This window comes from Portunus trituberculatus, chromosome 45 (genome assembly GCF_017591435.1).
Source record: "Portunus trituberculatus isolate SZX2019 chromosome 45, ASM1759143v1, whole genome shotgun sequence".
Taxonomy (NCBI): Eukaryota; Metazoa; Arthropoda; class Malacostraca; order Decapoda; family Portunidae; genus Portunus; species Portunus trituberculatus.
Genome location: NC_059299.1, coordinates 3202214 through 3217479, shown reverse-complemented (window position 1 = coordinate 3217479; position 15266 = coordinate 3202214). Strand labels below are relative to the sequence as shown.

Sequence of the window (15266 nt, the reverse complement as noted above, 5' to 3'; positions counted from 1 at the left end):
CACGGGCCGAGGAAAGGTCAAAAGGTTAAAGGTGAGGCTGATGGACCCACTGGTGAATTGACTCTCGTAGGGGATGTGTGTTTGATGGGATGGGAATGAATTGATGGGATGGGTTTTATTTATTGTCTGGTTGGTTGAGTTTTTCAGGACTTATTTAGGAGTCCATGGTGGTCTTTCTTGTCTCTCTCATGTGGGTGTTTTGATAGTTTGAGTGACTTGTGGGCTGGTTAGGTAATGCTTCAACTGTCTTGGTCATTTATTCATTCACTAATTGACAAAAAGCGAGCGAACTGTCTGACTAACAAACTGACTGACTGACTGACTGACTGACTGAATGAATGAATAAATGAATGAATGAATGACCAACTGACTGACTTATGAACTCACTACCCACCTACTCACCCACAAACTTGACTGGCTAACTGACTGACTGACTCACCTTACCCTTTCACTTCATCTATGCCACTCCCCCACTCCCCTGCTCACTCACTGCCCGGTGTGACTCAAAGTGTTTCCCGCAGCTCTCTTCTCGGGTTCCACCTCGCCCTGTTTTCGTGTGTTCCAGGAAACGGCCGTGCTTACCGGGGAACTGACGCTGTCCATCTCCCCGGAGTAGGAAAGAGTTGAGAAAAAGATAATGTGTGAATAAATAAGAAAAAAAAAAAAAGAGTGACTATGTGAACAGAAATTATGGGAAATGATGTTTTTTATTATTATTTTTCATTGGAGTGTGGAGGTAGTTGTTTCTTTTCTTTTCTTTTCTTTTATTTATTCACCTTTTTATTTAGCAAGTCGTGTTGGTATTTACTATAGAAGATTAATTAGGAAAAAAAGATGCATTATTGTGTGAAATGTTAGCAGGAAAGCACTTTAAAGGAATATAACTGACTTTTTTCCCCTTTTTTGTCCTTCCCACACGTTAAAAAAAGACAAGTAAATAAATAGACAGATAATTAAATTTAAATAGCACGCGTAGTAAAGAAGAAGAATTATATGTAAGAAGAAAGTTAGGAAATGCTACGTTGAAGACTTTAAATTACGTCACTAGATCAAGAGAAGTAATGACGTCAAGGAATTTACATTGGAGATTAATTGACGTCGTAAATTAAGTGATAACATTAACGATGCAAGAAAGAAGAATCCAATTAAGAGAAACACACATAAAAAGGTGCAGTGATGGTATTAACCCCTTCAGTACTGGGACACATTTACCTTTAGATTTGTGTACAATTAGACCAGTTTATTGACATTAGGAAGGGTCTGTGGAGGTCAGAAGATTAATGGCCGCAGTCTTCACTATTTAAATCCCCCACATAAGTGTCTGAAGCTGTATAAAATCACCTAATAGTAAGCAGAAAGAATATGGAAACGCGTCATGGTACTTAGAGATTAACGAAGCAGAAAAAGGGAAAAAATCTTATCCACTTAAGAAATACCTAAAAAAAACACACCATTTATAGAAAACGGAACTACTAACCATCATGCACGCAGAAAACGAGGCTAATAAGTAACACCTCAAAGAAAATGGACCGCAGGAAAGTCACGTACGAGGAAGGAAGATTACCCTGAAAAATGACTTGCGCAGAAAACGGACCCCGGGAAATGCAAACAGACGCACCAGTGAAGGAAAACGACACTTCTAAAAGCTATACATAGAGAGAATGACGCGCGTGATTCACCGGTGAGCTAAAAAGAAAACGGGGTGTGTGAAAGGAACTTGGAAGGGAAAAAAAGTGACACGTGGATCAATAGAGAACGGAAAAAAAATGAGAGAAACAAAAGAGAAAGGGATTAGTAAGAGAGGCGAAGGTTTTAAAAGAAAGTGAGAGAGAAAATGGAGTAGAGACGAAGAAAGTGTGTTCACATGAGAGAAAATAAATAGAACTAGAGGGAAAATAAAGAAGAAAGATGATAAATATAAAAAAGTAAGAGATAAAATGAGAAATAAGAGAGAGAGAGAGAGAGATAAGGGGTAGGAGAAAGCAACGTTGTCTCTCTCAACGTTGTCTCTCTCTCTCTCTCTCTCTCTCTCTCTCTCTCTCTCTCTCTCTCTCTCTCTCTCTTCCCAAGGGCACTGAGACACCAGAGAGAGAAAGAGAGAGAGAAAAGACTTAACATTGCTTTCTCCTCTCTCTCTCTCTCTCTCTCTCTCTCTCTCTCTCTCTCTCTCTCTCTCTCTCTCTCTCTCTCCGTGTCTCAGTGCCCTTGGGATGCCGTTTTTACTGAAGGGCGGGCCAGCTGGAGGGAGGGAGGGCGAGGTGTGACGCAGAGAGGCCTTAGGATAACAAACGCCCTCTCACCACCTCGTGTAGGATGCGCCAGGAAAGGATCCTCTGTCTATATACACGTTTGTGACTGGCGCCATTTTTGCTCATTTTCTTTTTTTTTCTCAATTTTTTTTTTTTTAGGTTTTTTGTCTATTTTACGGTGTAGCTTTTTTTGTCGTCGTCATCTTCTTCGTTTTCTTTTTCGTTTTCGTTTTCTTTCGTTTTCGTTCTCTCTCTCTCTCTCTCTCTCTCTCTCTCTCTCTCTCTCTCTCTCTCTCTCTCTCTCTCTCTCTCTCTCTCTCTCTCTCTCTCTCTCTCTCTTCTCTCCTCCTCCTCCTCCTCCTCCTCCTCTTCTTCTTCTTCTTCTTCTTCTTCTTCTTCTTCTTCTTCTTCTTCTTCTTCTTCTCCTCCTTCTTCTCCTCATCCACCACCATCTCCTCCTCCTCCTCCTCCTCCTCCTCCTCCTTCTCCTTCTCCTGTTCCTGTTCCTGTTCCTCCTCCTCCTCCTCCTCCTCCTCCTCCTCCTCCTCCTCCTCCTCCTCCTCCTCCAGTCCGTTTCGTGTCCGTGTTATTCTCAGGCGCCTTCTCTTTCCCATTAGCACTTCCTGATATGATCATTACTCTATTTGTCCCTGCACGTGCTTCAGTCACGAGGTGGAGGAGGAGGAGGAGGAGGAGGAGGAGGAGGAGGAGGAGGAGGGCACCCATTGTCAAGGTTAAGGTCTTATGAATATGTGTTCTCTCTCTCTCTCTCTCTCTCTCTCTCTCTCTCTCTCTCTCTCTCTCTCTCTCTCTCTCTCTCTCTCTCTCTCTCTCGCTCTCGTGGTGTATACGTACAGAGAGAGAGAGAGAGAGAGAGAGAGAGATCTGGCCCTAATTAATGTCTGTTTCCTTACCTGCGCTGTCATTACCTTTTCATTAGTAACCGTAACTTAATGCATTGCTTTGTTGGGGCGGTGGCAAATCTCTCTCTCTCTCTCTCTCTCTCTCTCTCTCTCTCTCTCTCTCTCTCTCTCTCTCTCTCTCTCGGTAATGATAGTGAATGAAGTGACGTAATAGTAAATGCCACACTATTTTTTTTCTAATCGTACGTAATAGTAAATGTAATAGTAAGTTCTTTTTTTTTTTTAATCGTAAACCTGAATTCTTCCTCTCTTTTGTTAGGTTGATCCGTTTCCAGCATCCTTTTTCCTACATATTCTTCTCCTCTTCTCTTTGTATATCCAAAACATGCCAGTCTCACCAGTTATAAGTGTTTCTTCTCTCATAAACCTTTACTGGTCATGTTTTTCTCTAGTTTATTCATTTGCAGCATTTTTTTTTTTCATTATTCTTCTTTTTTATATATTCCAAAACATGTCAGTCTCACCAGTTATAAGTGTTTCTTCCCTCAAAAACCTTTACTGGTCTTCTTTTTCTCTAGTTAATCCATTTGTACCATCCTTCTTTCTACATACTCCTCGTCACTTCTCTTTATATATTCCAAAACATGTGGCTCACCTGTTGTAAGGCTTTCTTTTCTCTTAAACCTTTACTAGTCTTCTTTCTTCCTTAGTTTATCCATTTCCAGCATTCTTCTTCCTACATACTTCTCGTCACTTCTCTATATTTCCAAAAAATTTCACTCACACCAATTATAAGTGTTTTTTTCTCTCATAAACTTTTACTAATCTTCTTTTTTTTTCTGTAGCATCTTTCATCTTACTCCTCGTCACTTGTCTCTCTATTTCCAAACTATTCAATCATATTTTTTTTATGTAAGAGGTGAAAGCCGTCCAAGGGCAATAGAAATTAAGAAAAGGCCCACTTAGTTACCAGCCCTCTTACTGGTCTGATAGAGTTAGCCAAAAGATAGGGATAAATGCCTTGAAGCCTCCCTTGTAATGAAGTCAAGTCATAGGAAGTTGGAAATACAGAAATACAGGGAGTTCCAAAGTTTACAAATTTACAAGTAGTCTTTGTTCTATCATAAACCTGCAATTCCTCCTCTTTCCTTCCGCTGGTTACACTATTTCCAGCATCCTGTTCTGTACACTCTTCTCTCTTGACACCCAAACCATCTTAGTCTCTCCAATTATATGTCTTTTTTCTATCTACAAACCAGTAAGTCCTCATGTGTTCTTGCTGGTTACGTTTATTTCCAGCATTCTCTCCACACACTCATCTGACACACACAAACCATTCCAGTCTTTTCCAGTTACAGTCTTTCTTCTACCATTCTATCATAAACTTCAAAGTCCTCAATGTCTCCTGCTGGTTACATTTATTTCCAGCATTCTCTCCACACACTCCTCTCCTGACACACACAAACCACCTCAGTCTTTCATCTCATTCATTCTTCTATCATTCTATCATAAACGAAGTCCTCATGTCTCCTTCTGCTGGTTACGTCTATTTCGAGCATTCTCTCCACCTACACTCCTCTCTTGACACACCCAAACTATCTTACAAGTAGTTCCTCCTCTTGCTTCTGCCTCTAAACTTACACACGTGGCTTTGATGTCCTTAGGAGAGAACAAAGCGTGAATGCGAGGTTCCAAGCAGACGCCAGACACGCCAAACACTCACCAACATTACGGTAAAAAGATTAACAATAACTAAACAGTCTCGTCTGAGGAATAATGGAAGGAGGAGCGGAGAAGGGGAGGGTGAAGGCTGCGGGTAAGTGGGAGAAGGGAGAAAGCCATGGGGGTTTGTGGGGGAGATACACGCCACCTCACTCTCCCCAATGAATATATTATGTGCGGATAAGGAAATGTGAATTAGAAATGTGACGTCCATCTTGAAAAAAAAACTTGGTATATTTTTGGTGTGGTTCGGTTTACGTTTTCTGTGTCTACTATTTTTGTTTTTGTCTTTTCTACGGTTTTCCTTTTTCTGTATTTTTCCGCTTTTTTTTTGTTTTCTTCAGGTTCCAGTTATTCTCAAGTTCTCGTGTTTATTTTTATTATTTTCTTGTCTTTTCCTCTTCCCTTTTTTTTTATCCTTTTCTCTTTAAACTCGCATTTTTTTTTTTACCGCTTCCTTCCTTTTCTTCCTTTCCTTCACTTTTATAAGCCTCTTCTCCTTTCATAAATCTCTCTCTCTCTCTCTCTCTCTCTCTCTCTCTCTCTCTCTCTCTCTCTCTCTCTCTCTCTCTCTCTCTCTCTCTCTCTCTCTCTCTCTCTCTCTCTCTCTCTCTCTCTCCTTCTTTCATAACCTTTCATATTTTATCTTAACCTTTCCCTTCAAACCTCAATTATTCTTTTCCTCTTCCTCCTTTCCCCTTCTTTAAAACTCCCCTTAACTCTCGTAAGCTTCCTCACCCCTCTGTCCCCATCTCGTTATTCCCATCTCTCTTTCTCTTTCTCCCCTCACTTCCCTTCTCTCCCCTCGCTTCGTCAACATTACTTCTCGTTTTCCTTTCTGGTGTTCCAAGTCTTTCCTCGAATATCGTTGTGGCTTCAGTGTGTTATTTCCTTCTTTCCTGCAATTGTAGTTCATCAATGGGCCGACTTTGGTAGAGGAAATTGTGTGTCAGTTCCTTCTCTTCTCTCTCTCTCTCTCTCTCTCTCTCTCTCTCTCTCTCTCTCTCTCTCTCTCTCTCTCTCTCTCTCTCTCTCTCTCTCTCTCTCTCTCTCTCTCTCTCGCTCGTGTCAGTGTCAGTAGGTACACAGTAAGCCTTGCGAACATGTGTGTGTGTGTGTGTGTGTGTGTGTGTGTGTGTGTGTGTGTGTGTGTGTGTGTGTGTGTGTGTGTGTGTGTGTGTGTACATCATCGTATACACAGTAGGCCTAAGCAACAATATACGTACATAACCTGATGTGTAGGTGTAAATCTGTGCGTGTGTCTGTCTGTATGTCCGTGTTATTTCTGAGTCGTAGGGTATATATATAGCGTAGGCTTAAGAATAAAGATATGTATCCGTACAATATTATTACCTAATGTGTGTTTGTGTGTGTGTTCGCAGTGCATCACCCCCTTCCGGAGCCTGGTGTTGGCGGCGGAGACACGGCGAGAGATGGAAGAGTGGATAGCTGCCCTGAAGTCTGCAAACACCACCACACACTACTATGAGGTGAGCCAAGGGGAGGGAAAGGCGCTGTGTAGTGAACTAATGGTGTTGTGCATATCTCAGAGAATCAAATGTTAACCTCCTCCACTACCAAGATGTTTTCATATTGACTCTGCTTACTGTTTGGTGATTTTATACAGCTTCAGAAACATATTTTGGGATTAAAATAGTGAAGACTCCAGCCATTATTCTTTTGCTCTCCATAGATGTTTCTTGATGCAAATGAAATAGTCTAATCGTACACAAATCTCAAATTATAATGTGTCCCAGTACTGAAAGGGTTAGAAAAGGAAAAACTTGTATTGAAAACCTTAAAAATTTCTGTATAATTCTTCATATCTCGAAAATGATCTACATACAGACATTTTCCCCCTTTTTTTGGCCAATTCTCTTGATCTGCAAGGGGACTGGCAACTTAGTGGGCCTTTTTCTTCGCTTTATATTGCCCTTAGCCAGTTTTTCCCTTAGACATAAAAAAACCCTCAAACTCCATGTTCTGCTAACTTATCCTAACCTTCTTATTATTTGCTGATCCACAGGGCACGGAGCAGGTCCACTCGTTACTGTCAGGGCAACACAACTGGTACGCCACCTCGCACGCCCGCCCCACCTACTGCAATGTGTGTCGCGAGGCCCTCTCAGGTAAGACTGTTCGTGAAGTTTGGTGGTGGTGGTGGTGGTGGTGCGCTCCCTCGCCTCTCTTGTCCGGTTCATTGGGGACAAGTTGATGTAGAATGTAGACGGTGAAGAGTAGAATGATAGTTGTTGAGGGTAAAGGGAATAGAAGTCACAGACAGAGAAGGTATTGCATTAGTCAAGGCTGGAAAAAATCGTTGAATGTTTTGGAAGTTTATGAAAATGGGTAAATACTTGTAATCGAATCGAATCTAACCTAATCTAATGTAATGAGTAGTATAAGGTTTCATTATTTTGACATTTATTGTGTTCACTGTATTAATCTCTCTCTCTCTCTCTCTCTCTCTCTCTCTCTCTCTCTCTCTCTCTCTCTCTCTCTCTCTCTCTCTCTCTCTCTCTCTCTCTCTCTCTCTCTCTCTCTCTCTCTCTCTCTCGCAGGCGTCACCTCCCACGGGCTGAGCTGCGAGGTGTGTAAGTTCAAGACACACAAGCGATGTGCAGCCAAGGCGATCAACAATTGTAAGTGGACAACCCTCGCCTCGGTGGGAAAAGACATTATAGAAGACGAGGATGGGGTGAGTAGCCTCTTCCTTCCTCCTCCTCCTCCTCCTCCTCCTCCTCCTCTTCGGTAACAATAACACGAGCATTTTTAACTTTCACCCTACCGTCTCCGCCCCGTGACTCTGACTCTCTCTCTCTCTCTCTCTCTCTCTCTCTCTCTCTCTCTCTCTCTCTCTCTCTCTCTCTCTCTCTCTCTCTCTCTCTCAAGTTCAAAGTTAGAAGCAGCATTTTTTTTCATCCTTTTGTCTTCATTAAATATAGAAATCCTGTTAATCTGTCAGTAGAACCTTAAAAACTCACTTAAAAATCCACCTAGCCTTTTTGAAATTAATGGAGGTGTTTGCGAATAACATTTGAAACATTTGAAACATTTTGAAACATTTTTATTATCCCTTTACAATTGGTTAAACAAAACAATTTCATAATTGTAGATGCGTACGATAATGACACTTTGATACGACACTGAGTTTTGAGAAGTGCGAGTGATTTTTAGATAGCACAAATATACGAGGAGAATCTTGAACCATCTCTGCGTTTTGTTAGTTAAAAATAAAGCAGAATTCGATGGTTAGAGGTTCCAGTTGACCCCTTCAGTACCATGACGCGTTTCCATATTCATTCTGCTTAGTATTTCGTGATTTTATACAGCTTCAGAAACTTATGTGGGGGATTAAAATAGTGAAGACTGCTGCCATTAATCTTCTGACCTCCATAGACCTCAAATGTCAATGAAATGGTCTAATCGTACACAAATCTCAAGGTAAAAATGTGTCCCAGTATAGACGGGATTAAGCTGCGGTGGAGTAAAATTGTTTATCAGGAAGGGAATGGTTTATGTAATGCGCAGAATAACAAGGGAAAGGACAAGGTTCAGGAAAGGTTAAATAATTCCGTTGTTGAGAGAGATGACTCACTGGAAAAAAGACTGTGAATAGAAAACGGAAAAAGAAATGTACGTTTAGGGAAAAGATTTATTGTAGCACTGAGTAAGATTTCGTAAGAGTTCAGGAAAAGGTTAATGGATTCTGCGGTCTTGGAGGAGATGGCTAACTGGAAAAACGAAGACTTGCATCATTCTAGAGATAGGAGGAGAGAGATTATGACCATTGGGGGAAGACAAAGGCCCGTACTCAAAAACTCTTTGCTTTGCACTCTCACCACGACTATTTTCCAAGGCCACAGAGATGAGTAGCCGGGTTTTCAAGTGTTTTTCCAGTTAATAATGTAGAAATCTTGTCAATCTGCCTCGAGAACCATAAACGCTTCCTTAAAAACGCTTTATACTCTCACAATTATTTTCCAAGGCTGTAGAGATGATTAGCCAGGTTTTCGAGAGCGTTTCGACAGTTAATAATGTAGAAATCTTGTTTATCTGTCTCTAGAACCTTAAAAACAACCTTAAAAACTCATGTGAATTTAAGTAAAGCCTTTTGAAATAGTGGAGGTGAAGCGCAAAAGTGTTTGGGAATACGAGACAAAGAGTCACAAGTAACACTGAAACAAAAGACTAACAAACTGGGAAAAGGAAGGCTTGAATTGCAATAAAAGCAGGGGAAGGGAGAACTTTTAGCTATTAGGGAGAGACAGAATCACGAATCGCAAAAAACAGAGACTAACAAACTGAAAAAAAAAACTTCAATTATTATAGAAGCAGAAGAAGGGAGAAATTTTAGCTATTAGGGAGAGACAGAATCACGAATCGCACAAAAACAGAGACTAACAAACTGAGAAAAAAGACTTGAATCACTACAGAAACAGGAGAAGAGAGAATTTTGGCTATTAGTGAAAGATAAACAATCACGAATCACTCTGAAACAAAAGACTAACAAACTGGGAGAAAGAAAAAAAAAAAAGGCTTCACTCACTATAAAAGCAGAATGGAGAAATTTTAGCTATTAGGGAGAGACAGAATCACAAATAACTCAGAAGCAGAAGACTAGCAAACTGAGAAAGAGAAAAGGCTTGAATCACTATAGAAACAGGAGAAGGAGAAATTTTGTCTATTAGTGAAGGATATAGAATCACGGAACGGAATATTGCGTAAAATTAATAAAAATCTAAGCATGTCATTGAATTCCAAACTAAAAATAACTAATAAAACTGGAATTAGCGTCAAAGAACACATAACTAAGGGATCTCGATAACAAAAGGAAGTGAAATTACGTAAAACACTGAAAGGTAAAGAAAGGAATTGAATCGCACTGTGGCTAAGAAGGAGATTAGCTTGACAAGGCGAGGAATGGTTTGGCATCGCGCGCAGTCAAAGGAAAAGGTATTAGCGTCATGAGCAGACGAGGAATGGCATTGAATCGTGCCTGAACTGAAAGGAGAAAGGATTATATTAACAGTGATTCAATGCGTCGCAACAATGAGGTCATAAAGCGCCCAAGAAAAGCAGGACTACGAGGAGATATTATTGACCTCATCAGAAAGGGAAGGGAAGGAAAAAAATAATGACGTCATGGAAAATAAGAGAAAGAAGAGCAGTAATGTAAATAATAATGGTAATGGTGATGATGATAGTATGGTAGCAGTAGTAGTAGTAGTAGTAGTAGCAGTAATGAGAAGAAGAAAAGTAGAAATAAAAGGAGGGAGAAGAAAAACAATAAATGTGACGAAAACACACACACACACACACACACACACACACACACACACACACACACACACACACACACACACACACACACACACACACACACACACACTAACCAAGTAACCAAACCTACACGTCACAAGGAAACATTTCAACAAAGGACAAGAACATGAAAAGTATCAGGATCACGTACAGGAGCCAAGGACAGTAGGACAATAGAAGACCAAAGGACCCAAGGACAGTGTGAGGGGCTTGAGGGAACCACCACCACCCCGTCAGCGGCATTGTGGTGCATTGTGGGACGTTGTGGGACGGGCCGGTTCATCCCTCAGTAATGGCTGCATTGAACCAAGGACGAATATATGGCAGGCTGAGAGAGAGAGAGAGAGAGAGAGAGAGAGAGAGAGAGAGAGAGAGAGCAAGAACAAGAACAGTAACACCAAGAACAAGGCAAGGAAGAATAACAGAGAGAGAGAGAGAGAGAGAGAGAGAGAGAGAGAGAGAGAGAGAGATTCAGATTCCTCCACATCCTCTCAAACTCTCGTCCTACCGCGGCATTGTTCGAAAGAGGAGAGAGGGAGGAGGAGGAGGAGGAGGAGAAATGGAAGGTTAGGTCGAGTCGTGGTGGGTTGAGTGTGGTCGTGGTTGTCGTTGAGAGAGAGAGAGAGAGAGAGAGAGAGAGTAGGAGGGGGGTATACATGCTGACATCCCCCCTCCCCCACATTACCTTGGCGTGCTTGTAATGGGTGTAATGGGTGCTGGTCATTACCTCGGCAGGTGGTGGGTGACGAGGGGTGGGGAGGAGGGAGAGGAAGACGGCTCATGATTCGCTTTTAAGATTTTGCATACACTGATACACTACACTGGTTTCTCTCTCTCTCTCTCTCTCTCTCTCTCTCTCTCTCTCTCTCTCTCTCTCTCTCTCTCTCTCTCTCCCAGTCCTGTCGTATTATCCTACGTCACTTCCTCAATCCTTTTCTTTCCGCTATTCTTTCATTCTCCTTCGCATTTTCCTCATGTTTCCTTCATCCCTCGCTTCCTCCTTCTCTCCCGTCCTTCCCCCGCATCCCCCTCCCGCCTAACCAGCAATAGCATTAACCGACAAGGAGCAGAGAATGATATAAGGTCACCCAGCAATGTTGTCTTAACCCCTTCAGTACCATGACACATTTCCATTTTTATTCTGCTTACTATGTGGTGATTATATACAGCTTTAGAAACTTGTGTGGGGGATTAAAATTAGTGAAGACTGTGGCTATTTATTTTCTGCGCTCCATAGACCTTTCCTAATGTCAATAAAATGGTCTAATGGTACAGAAAACTCAAGGTAAAAATGCTTCCCAGTACTGAAGGGGTTAAAGGTGAAATCGTTTACGGACCTTCGTTTCACTGCCGTCTTTTGTGAGTTCGAGTAGTGACGCGTGTTGTTGTTTCGGTGGTGGTGGTGGTGGTGGTGGTGGTGGAGGGTTGTTTTGTTATCTTTTGTTAGTTGAAAGGGTGTTTATATTGTTATTGTTATTTTTCTCTCTCTCTTTCTTGTTTGTTTTGTTGATTTCGTACGTTTATTTCTCGTGTTTTGCTTGTGTTTTTTTTTTTTTTTTTTCTTTTGTTGTGTTTGTGTCTTGTGTGTTTAGGTCTGTTATGGCTTGTTGTTATTTACGTTTTCTTTATCTCATCAGCTTACAAGATGAACCACATAACGTATTCGAAAATGCAACTTTAATTAAACGAAGACTAACACACACACACACACACACACACACACACACACACACACACACACACACACACACACACACACACACACACACACACACACACACACACACACACACACACACGGAAAACCATAACCTGCGCAAATTTTCCCCATCATTCTTCACCATGACGTAGTGGGCGAGGAAAAAGAGAGAGGGGAGGGGCTGAGGGGGTGGCATGGGAGGAGGGGATGGGACGAATGCAAGAGGACAATGGTGCTGGGCGGCGGCTCTGTGGGGGGGGGGGATGTTGAGGGCACGTTTTGGGGGTAAAGCTTAAAGCCGATGTGCCTTCCTTCAAGCTGAATTCGTTGCGTAAGGCAGGAGAGAGAGAGAGAGAGAGAGAGAGAGAGAGATGGATATCTGGACCTCTCTCTCATCTAGTCATTTGTTCCCCTTTACTTTGGTTAGGTTAGGTTAGGCAGAAGTGGACAAAGATGATAGGAAAGGGTTGAATATTCTCTCTCTCTCTCTCTCTCTCTCTCTCTCTCTCTCTCTCTCTCTCTCTCTCTCTCTCTCTCTCTCTCTCTCTCTCTCTCGTTGTTCCAGTCTGCTTCATTTGTAGTTTTCTTCCCTTTCCTTTCTCTCTTCTTTCTTTTTTCTTTCCTTCTTTCCTCTCTGCTGTGTTGTTGTTGTTGTTCTTGTAGTTGTATTTCTATCGTCTTTATTTCGTATCATTTACTCCTCCTCCTCCTCCTCCTCCTCCTCCTCCTCCTCCTCCTCCTTCTCAAGTGGCTTTCATCTTAACCCGCCTATCTTTGATCCTTCCCTCCTTCCTTCCTTTCTTCCTTCTGTCCGTCCAGCCTCTCTGTCACTGGCGCATGTCATAGAAAGTCTCTCCTCTCACCAGTACACCCTCCCCCTACACACACACACACATACACACACACACACACACACACACACACACACACACACACACACACACACACACACACACACACACACACAAACACACACACACACACCTTGCCCTTGTCTTACCTTACTTCACTCCAGTTTCCTCCCTGGTCTGTTACGTAATACATTCACGTTTACCTTTTTATGTTTTTTTATGCTGTAGTTTCTTCCCCTTCTCCCAGTCCTCCTCCTCCTCCTCCTCCTCCTCCTCCTCCTCCTCCTCCTCCTCCTCCTCCTCCTCCTCCTCCTCCTCCTCCTCCTCCTCCTGCTCGCACGTACCTTCACCTCCCTCTCCTCTCCCCCACAGCACCCTCACCACCCCCCGGCAGGTAAGTGGGCCATGGCAGTTCGGTCGATACTCGGTTGGAACACTCCACTTTAGGCGAGACACACAGACACACAGACCACTCCGCTGTACTCTGTCGGGGGATGTGGTGTTCCATGTCCCTCTTGTTCAATCCGCTAAAAGGTGCGAGATTGTGTTTCCGTTTGGGATGTTTTTTTATTTATCTTTATTTTTTTACGAGATTGTGGGAAAATACATCAGGTTTTTTTTTTTTTTACGATTGTGGGATTTTTTTTTTTTTTACTTTTTTTACGATTGTGGGAAAAATGCGCTTTTTTTTTACTTTTTTGTTTTACATTTTTTACGTGATTGGGAAAATAGGGTTTTTTTAACTTTTTTTACGATTGTGGGAAAAAATGCGTCTATTTTTTTTTTACTTTCTTTTTACGAGGTTGTGGAAAAATACGGAAGATTTTTTTTCTATTTTTTTTTCGAGATTGTGGGAAAATACGTGTTTTTTTCTTTTTTTTTACGAGATTGTTAAAAAATGCGTCTGGGCTTTTTTTTCTTTTACTTTTTTTACAAGATTGTGGGAAGTACACACGTTCTTTTTTTTCCTTTTTTTTTTACTTTTTCTACGAGATTGTGGGAAAAATGCGTCTGAGCTTTTTTTACTTTTTACTTTTTACGAGATTGTGGGAAAATACGTCTTTTTATACCTTTTTTACGAGATTGTGGGAAGATACGTCTCGGCTTTTTCTTTTCTTTTCTTTTTTTCTACTTTTTAATGAGATTGTGGGAAAAAAATGCGGTTGGGCTTTTTTTTTACGAGATTGTGGGAAAATGTTTTTTTTTTACTTTTTTTTGGCGAGTTTGTGGCAAAAAAATGCGTTTGGGCTTATTTTATTTAATTTACATTTTTATTTTTTTTTTTCTAGTGGGTCAGAGTTTCCCAGGGGGTGGTTGGGGGGGGTGAAGGAGGGGAATGGTTTGTTTGTTTGTTTGTTTGTTTTTACTTGTGTTTGTTCATTTGTTTATTTGTTTACGTTGTTTGTCTATTTTCGTTTCGTTTTGGGAATGTTTGCATGGCATCTTTTGTTTATTTTCTCTCTCTCTCTCTCTCTCTCTCTCTCTCTCTCTCTCTCTCTCTCTCTCTCTCTCTCTCTCTCTCTCTCTCTCTCTCTCTCTCTCTCTTTTCCTCATTTCTTTCAAGTCTCGTGTTTGTTTTCTTTCATTCTTCCTTTTTTAGTGTTTTGTTTTCTATTTCTTGTCTTTTTTATTTCTTTCCATTGTATTTTATTCTTACATTTCCTCCTTAACGAGATCTTAATAGGAGCGTTTTTTTTTTTATTTTTGTTTGTCTTGTTTTTATTTCACTTCATTTACAAATCTTTTATCTTCTTTTGTTATTCTGATGTCTTTCTTTCTTTCTTTCTTTTTTCTCTCTCGTCATGTTTATATTTTTTTTTTTTATTTTTCCTTTTTACTTTATTTGGTATCAAGTATATTAATGTCTGCAGTTCGTTTCTCTCTACTTTCTTTTTTCTTCTTTAATTTTCCTGTTTCCTTCCTCTGTTTTTCTTTCCTTATGTGTAACTTTCTCATTTAAAATTATAATGTCCGCACATCCTCCAGCATTTTTTTTTTATTTTTCCTTTTTTCTCTTTTTCACTTCACGGTCTCTATTTTCCCCTTTTCTCTCTTTTGCTTCACAATTTCTTAATTTTTCACCCTTTTCTCTTTTTTTTACTTCACGATTTCATTTCATTCCTTCTCTCCTACTTTTTTCCTTCTTTTACTTGTTTTGTTTTATTTTGCTTTTTTCCTTCATTCCGTTCCTTCTTTCTTATTTTTTTCCTATTGTTTCGTTTTATTTTGCTTTTTTCTTCATTTCGTTCCTTCTTTCCTATTTTTTTCCTTTTGTTTTTTATTTTTTTTTTTTCTTCATTTCGTTCCTTCTTTCTTAGTTTTCCCCTTCTTTTTTTACTTGCTTTATCTTATTTTACTCTTTTTCCAAGTTCTCGTCGTGAAGTTTGCAAGATTACGAGGCGAAAGTTTGTGTTTGTGTGACAGTTAGTGGTAATTTGTTTTTGGAAGTGATGTTTCTGCGTCCCTGTGCTTATCTGTGTGTGTTCTGCTCTCTTTTATCCAAGTTAGCCACTTACGTACCATGACGCGTTTCCATATTCATTCCACTTACTGTTTGATG

General features: G+C 40.8%; 1 protein-coding gene across 3 annotated transcripts in view; it reads left to right on the top strand.

Moving 5' to 3' along the window:
* Positions 1-15266, top strand: part of LOC123519516 (diacylglycerol kinase eta-like) — a 62874-nt gene that overhangs the window by 28555 nt on the left and 19053 nt on the right. For all 3 annotated transcript variants that reach the window (XM_045280873.1, XM_045280872.1, XM_045280874.1), the window contains 3 exons: positions 6217-6324; positions 6861-6963; positions 7396-7532. In XM_045280873.1, coding sequence (XP_045136808.1) covers positions 6217-6324; positions 6861-6963; positions 7396-7532 — 348 coding nt within the window. The remainder of the gene's footprint in view (positions 1-6216; positions 6325-6860; positions 6964-7395; positions 7533-15266) is intronic.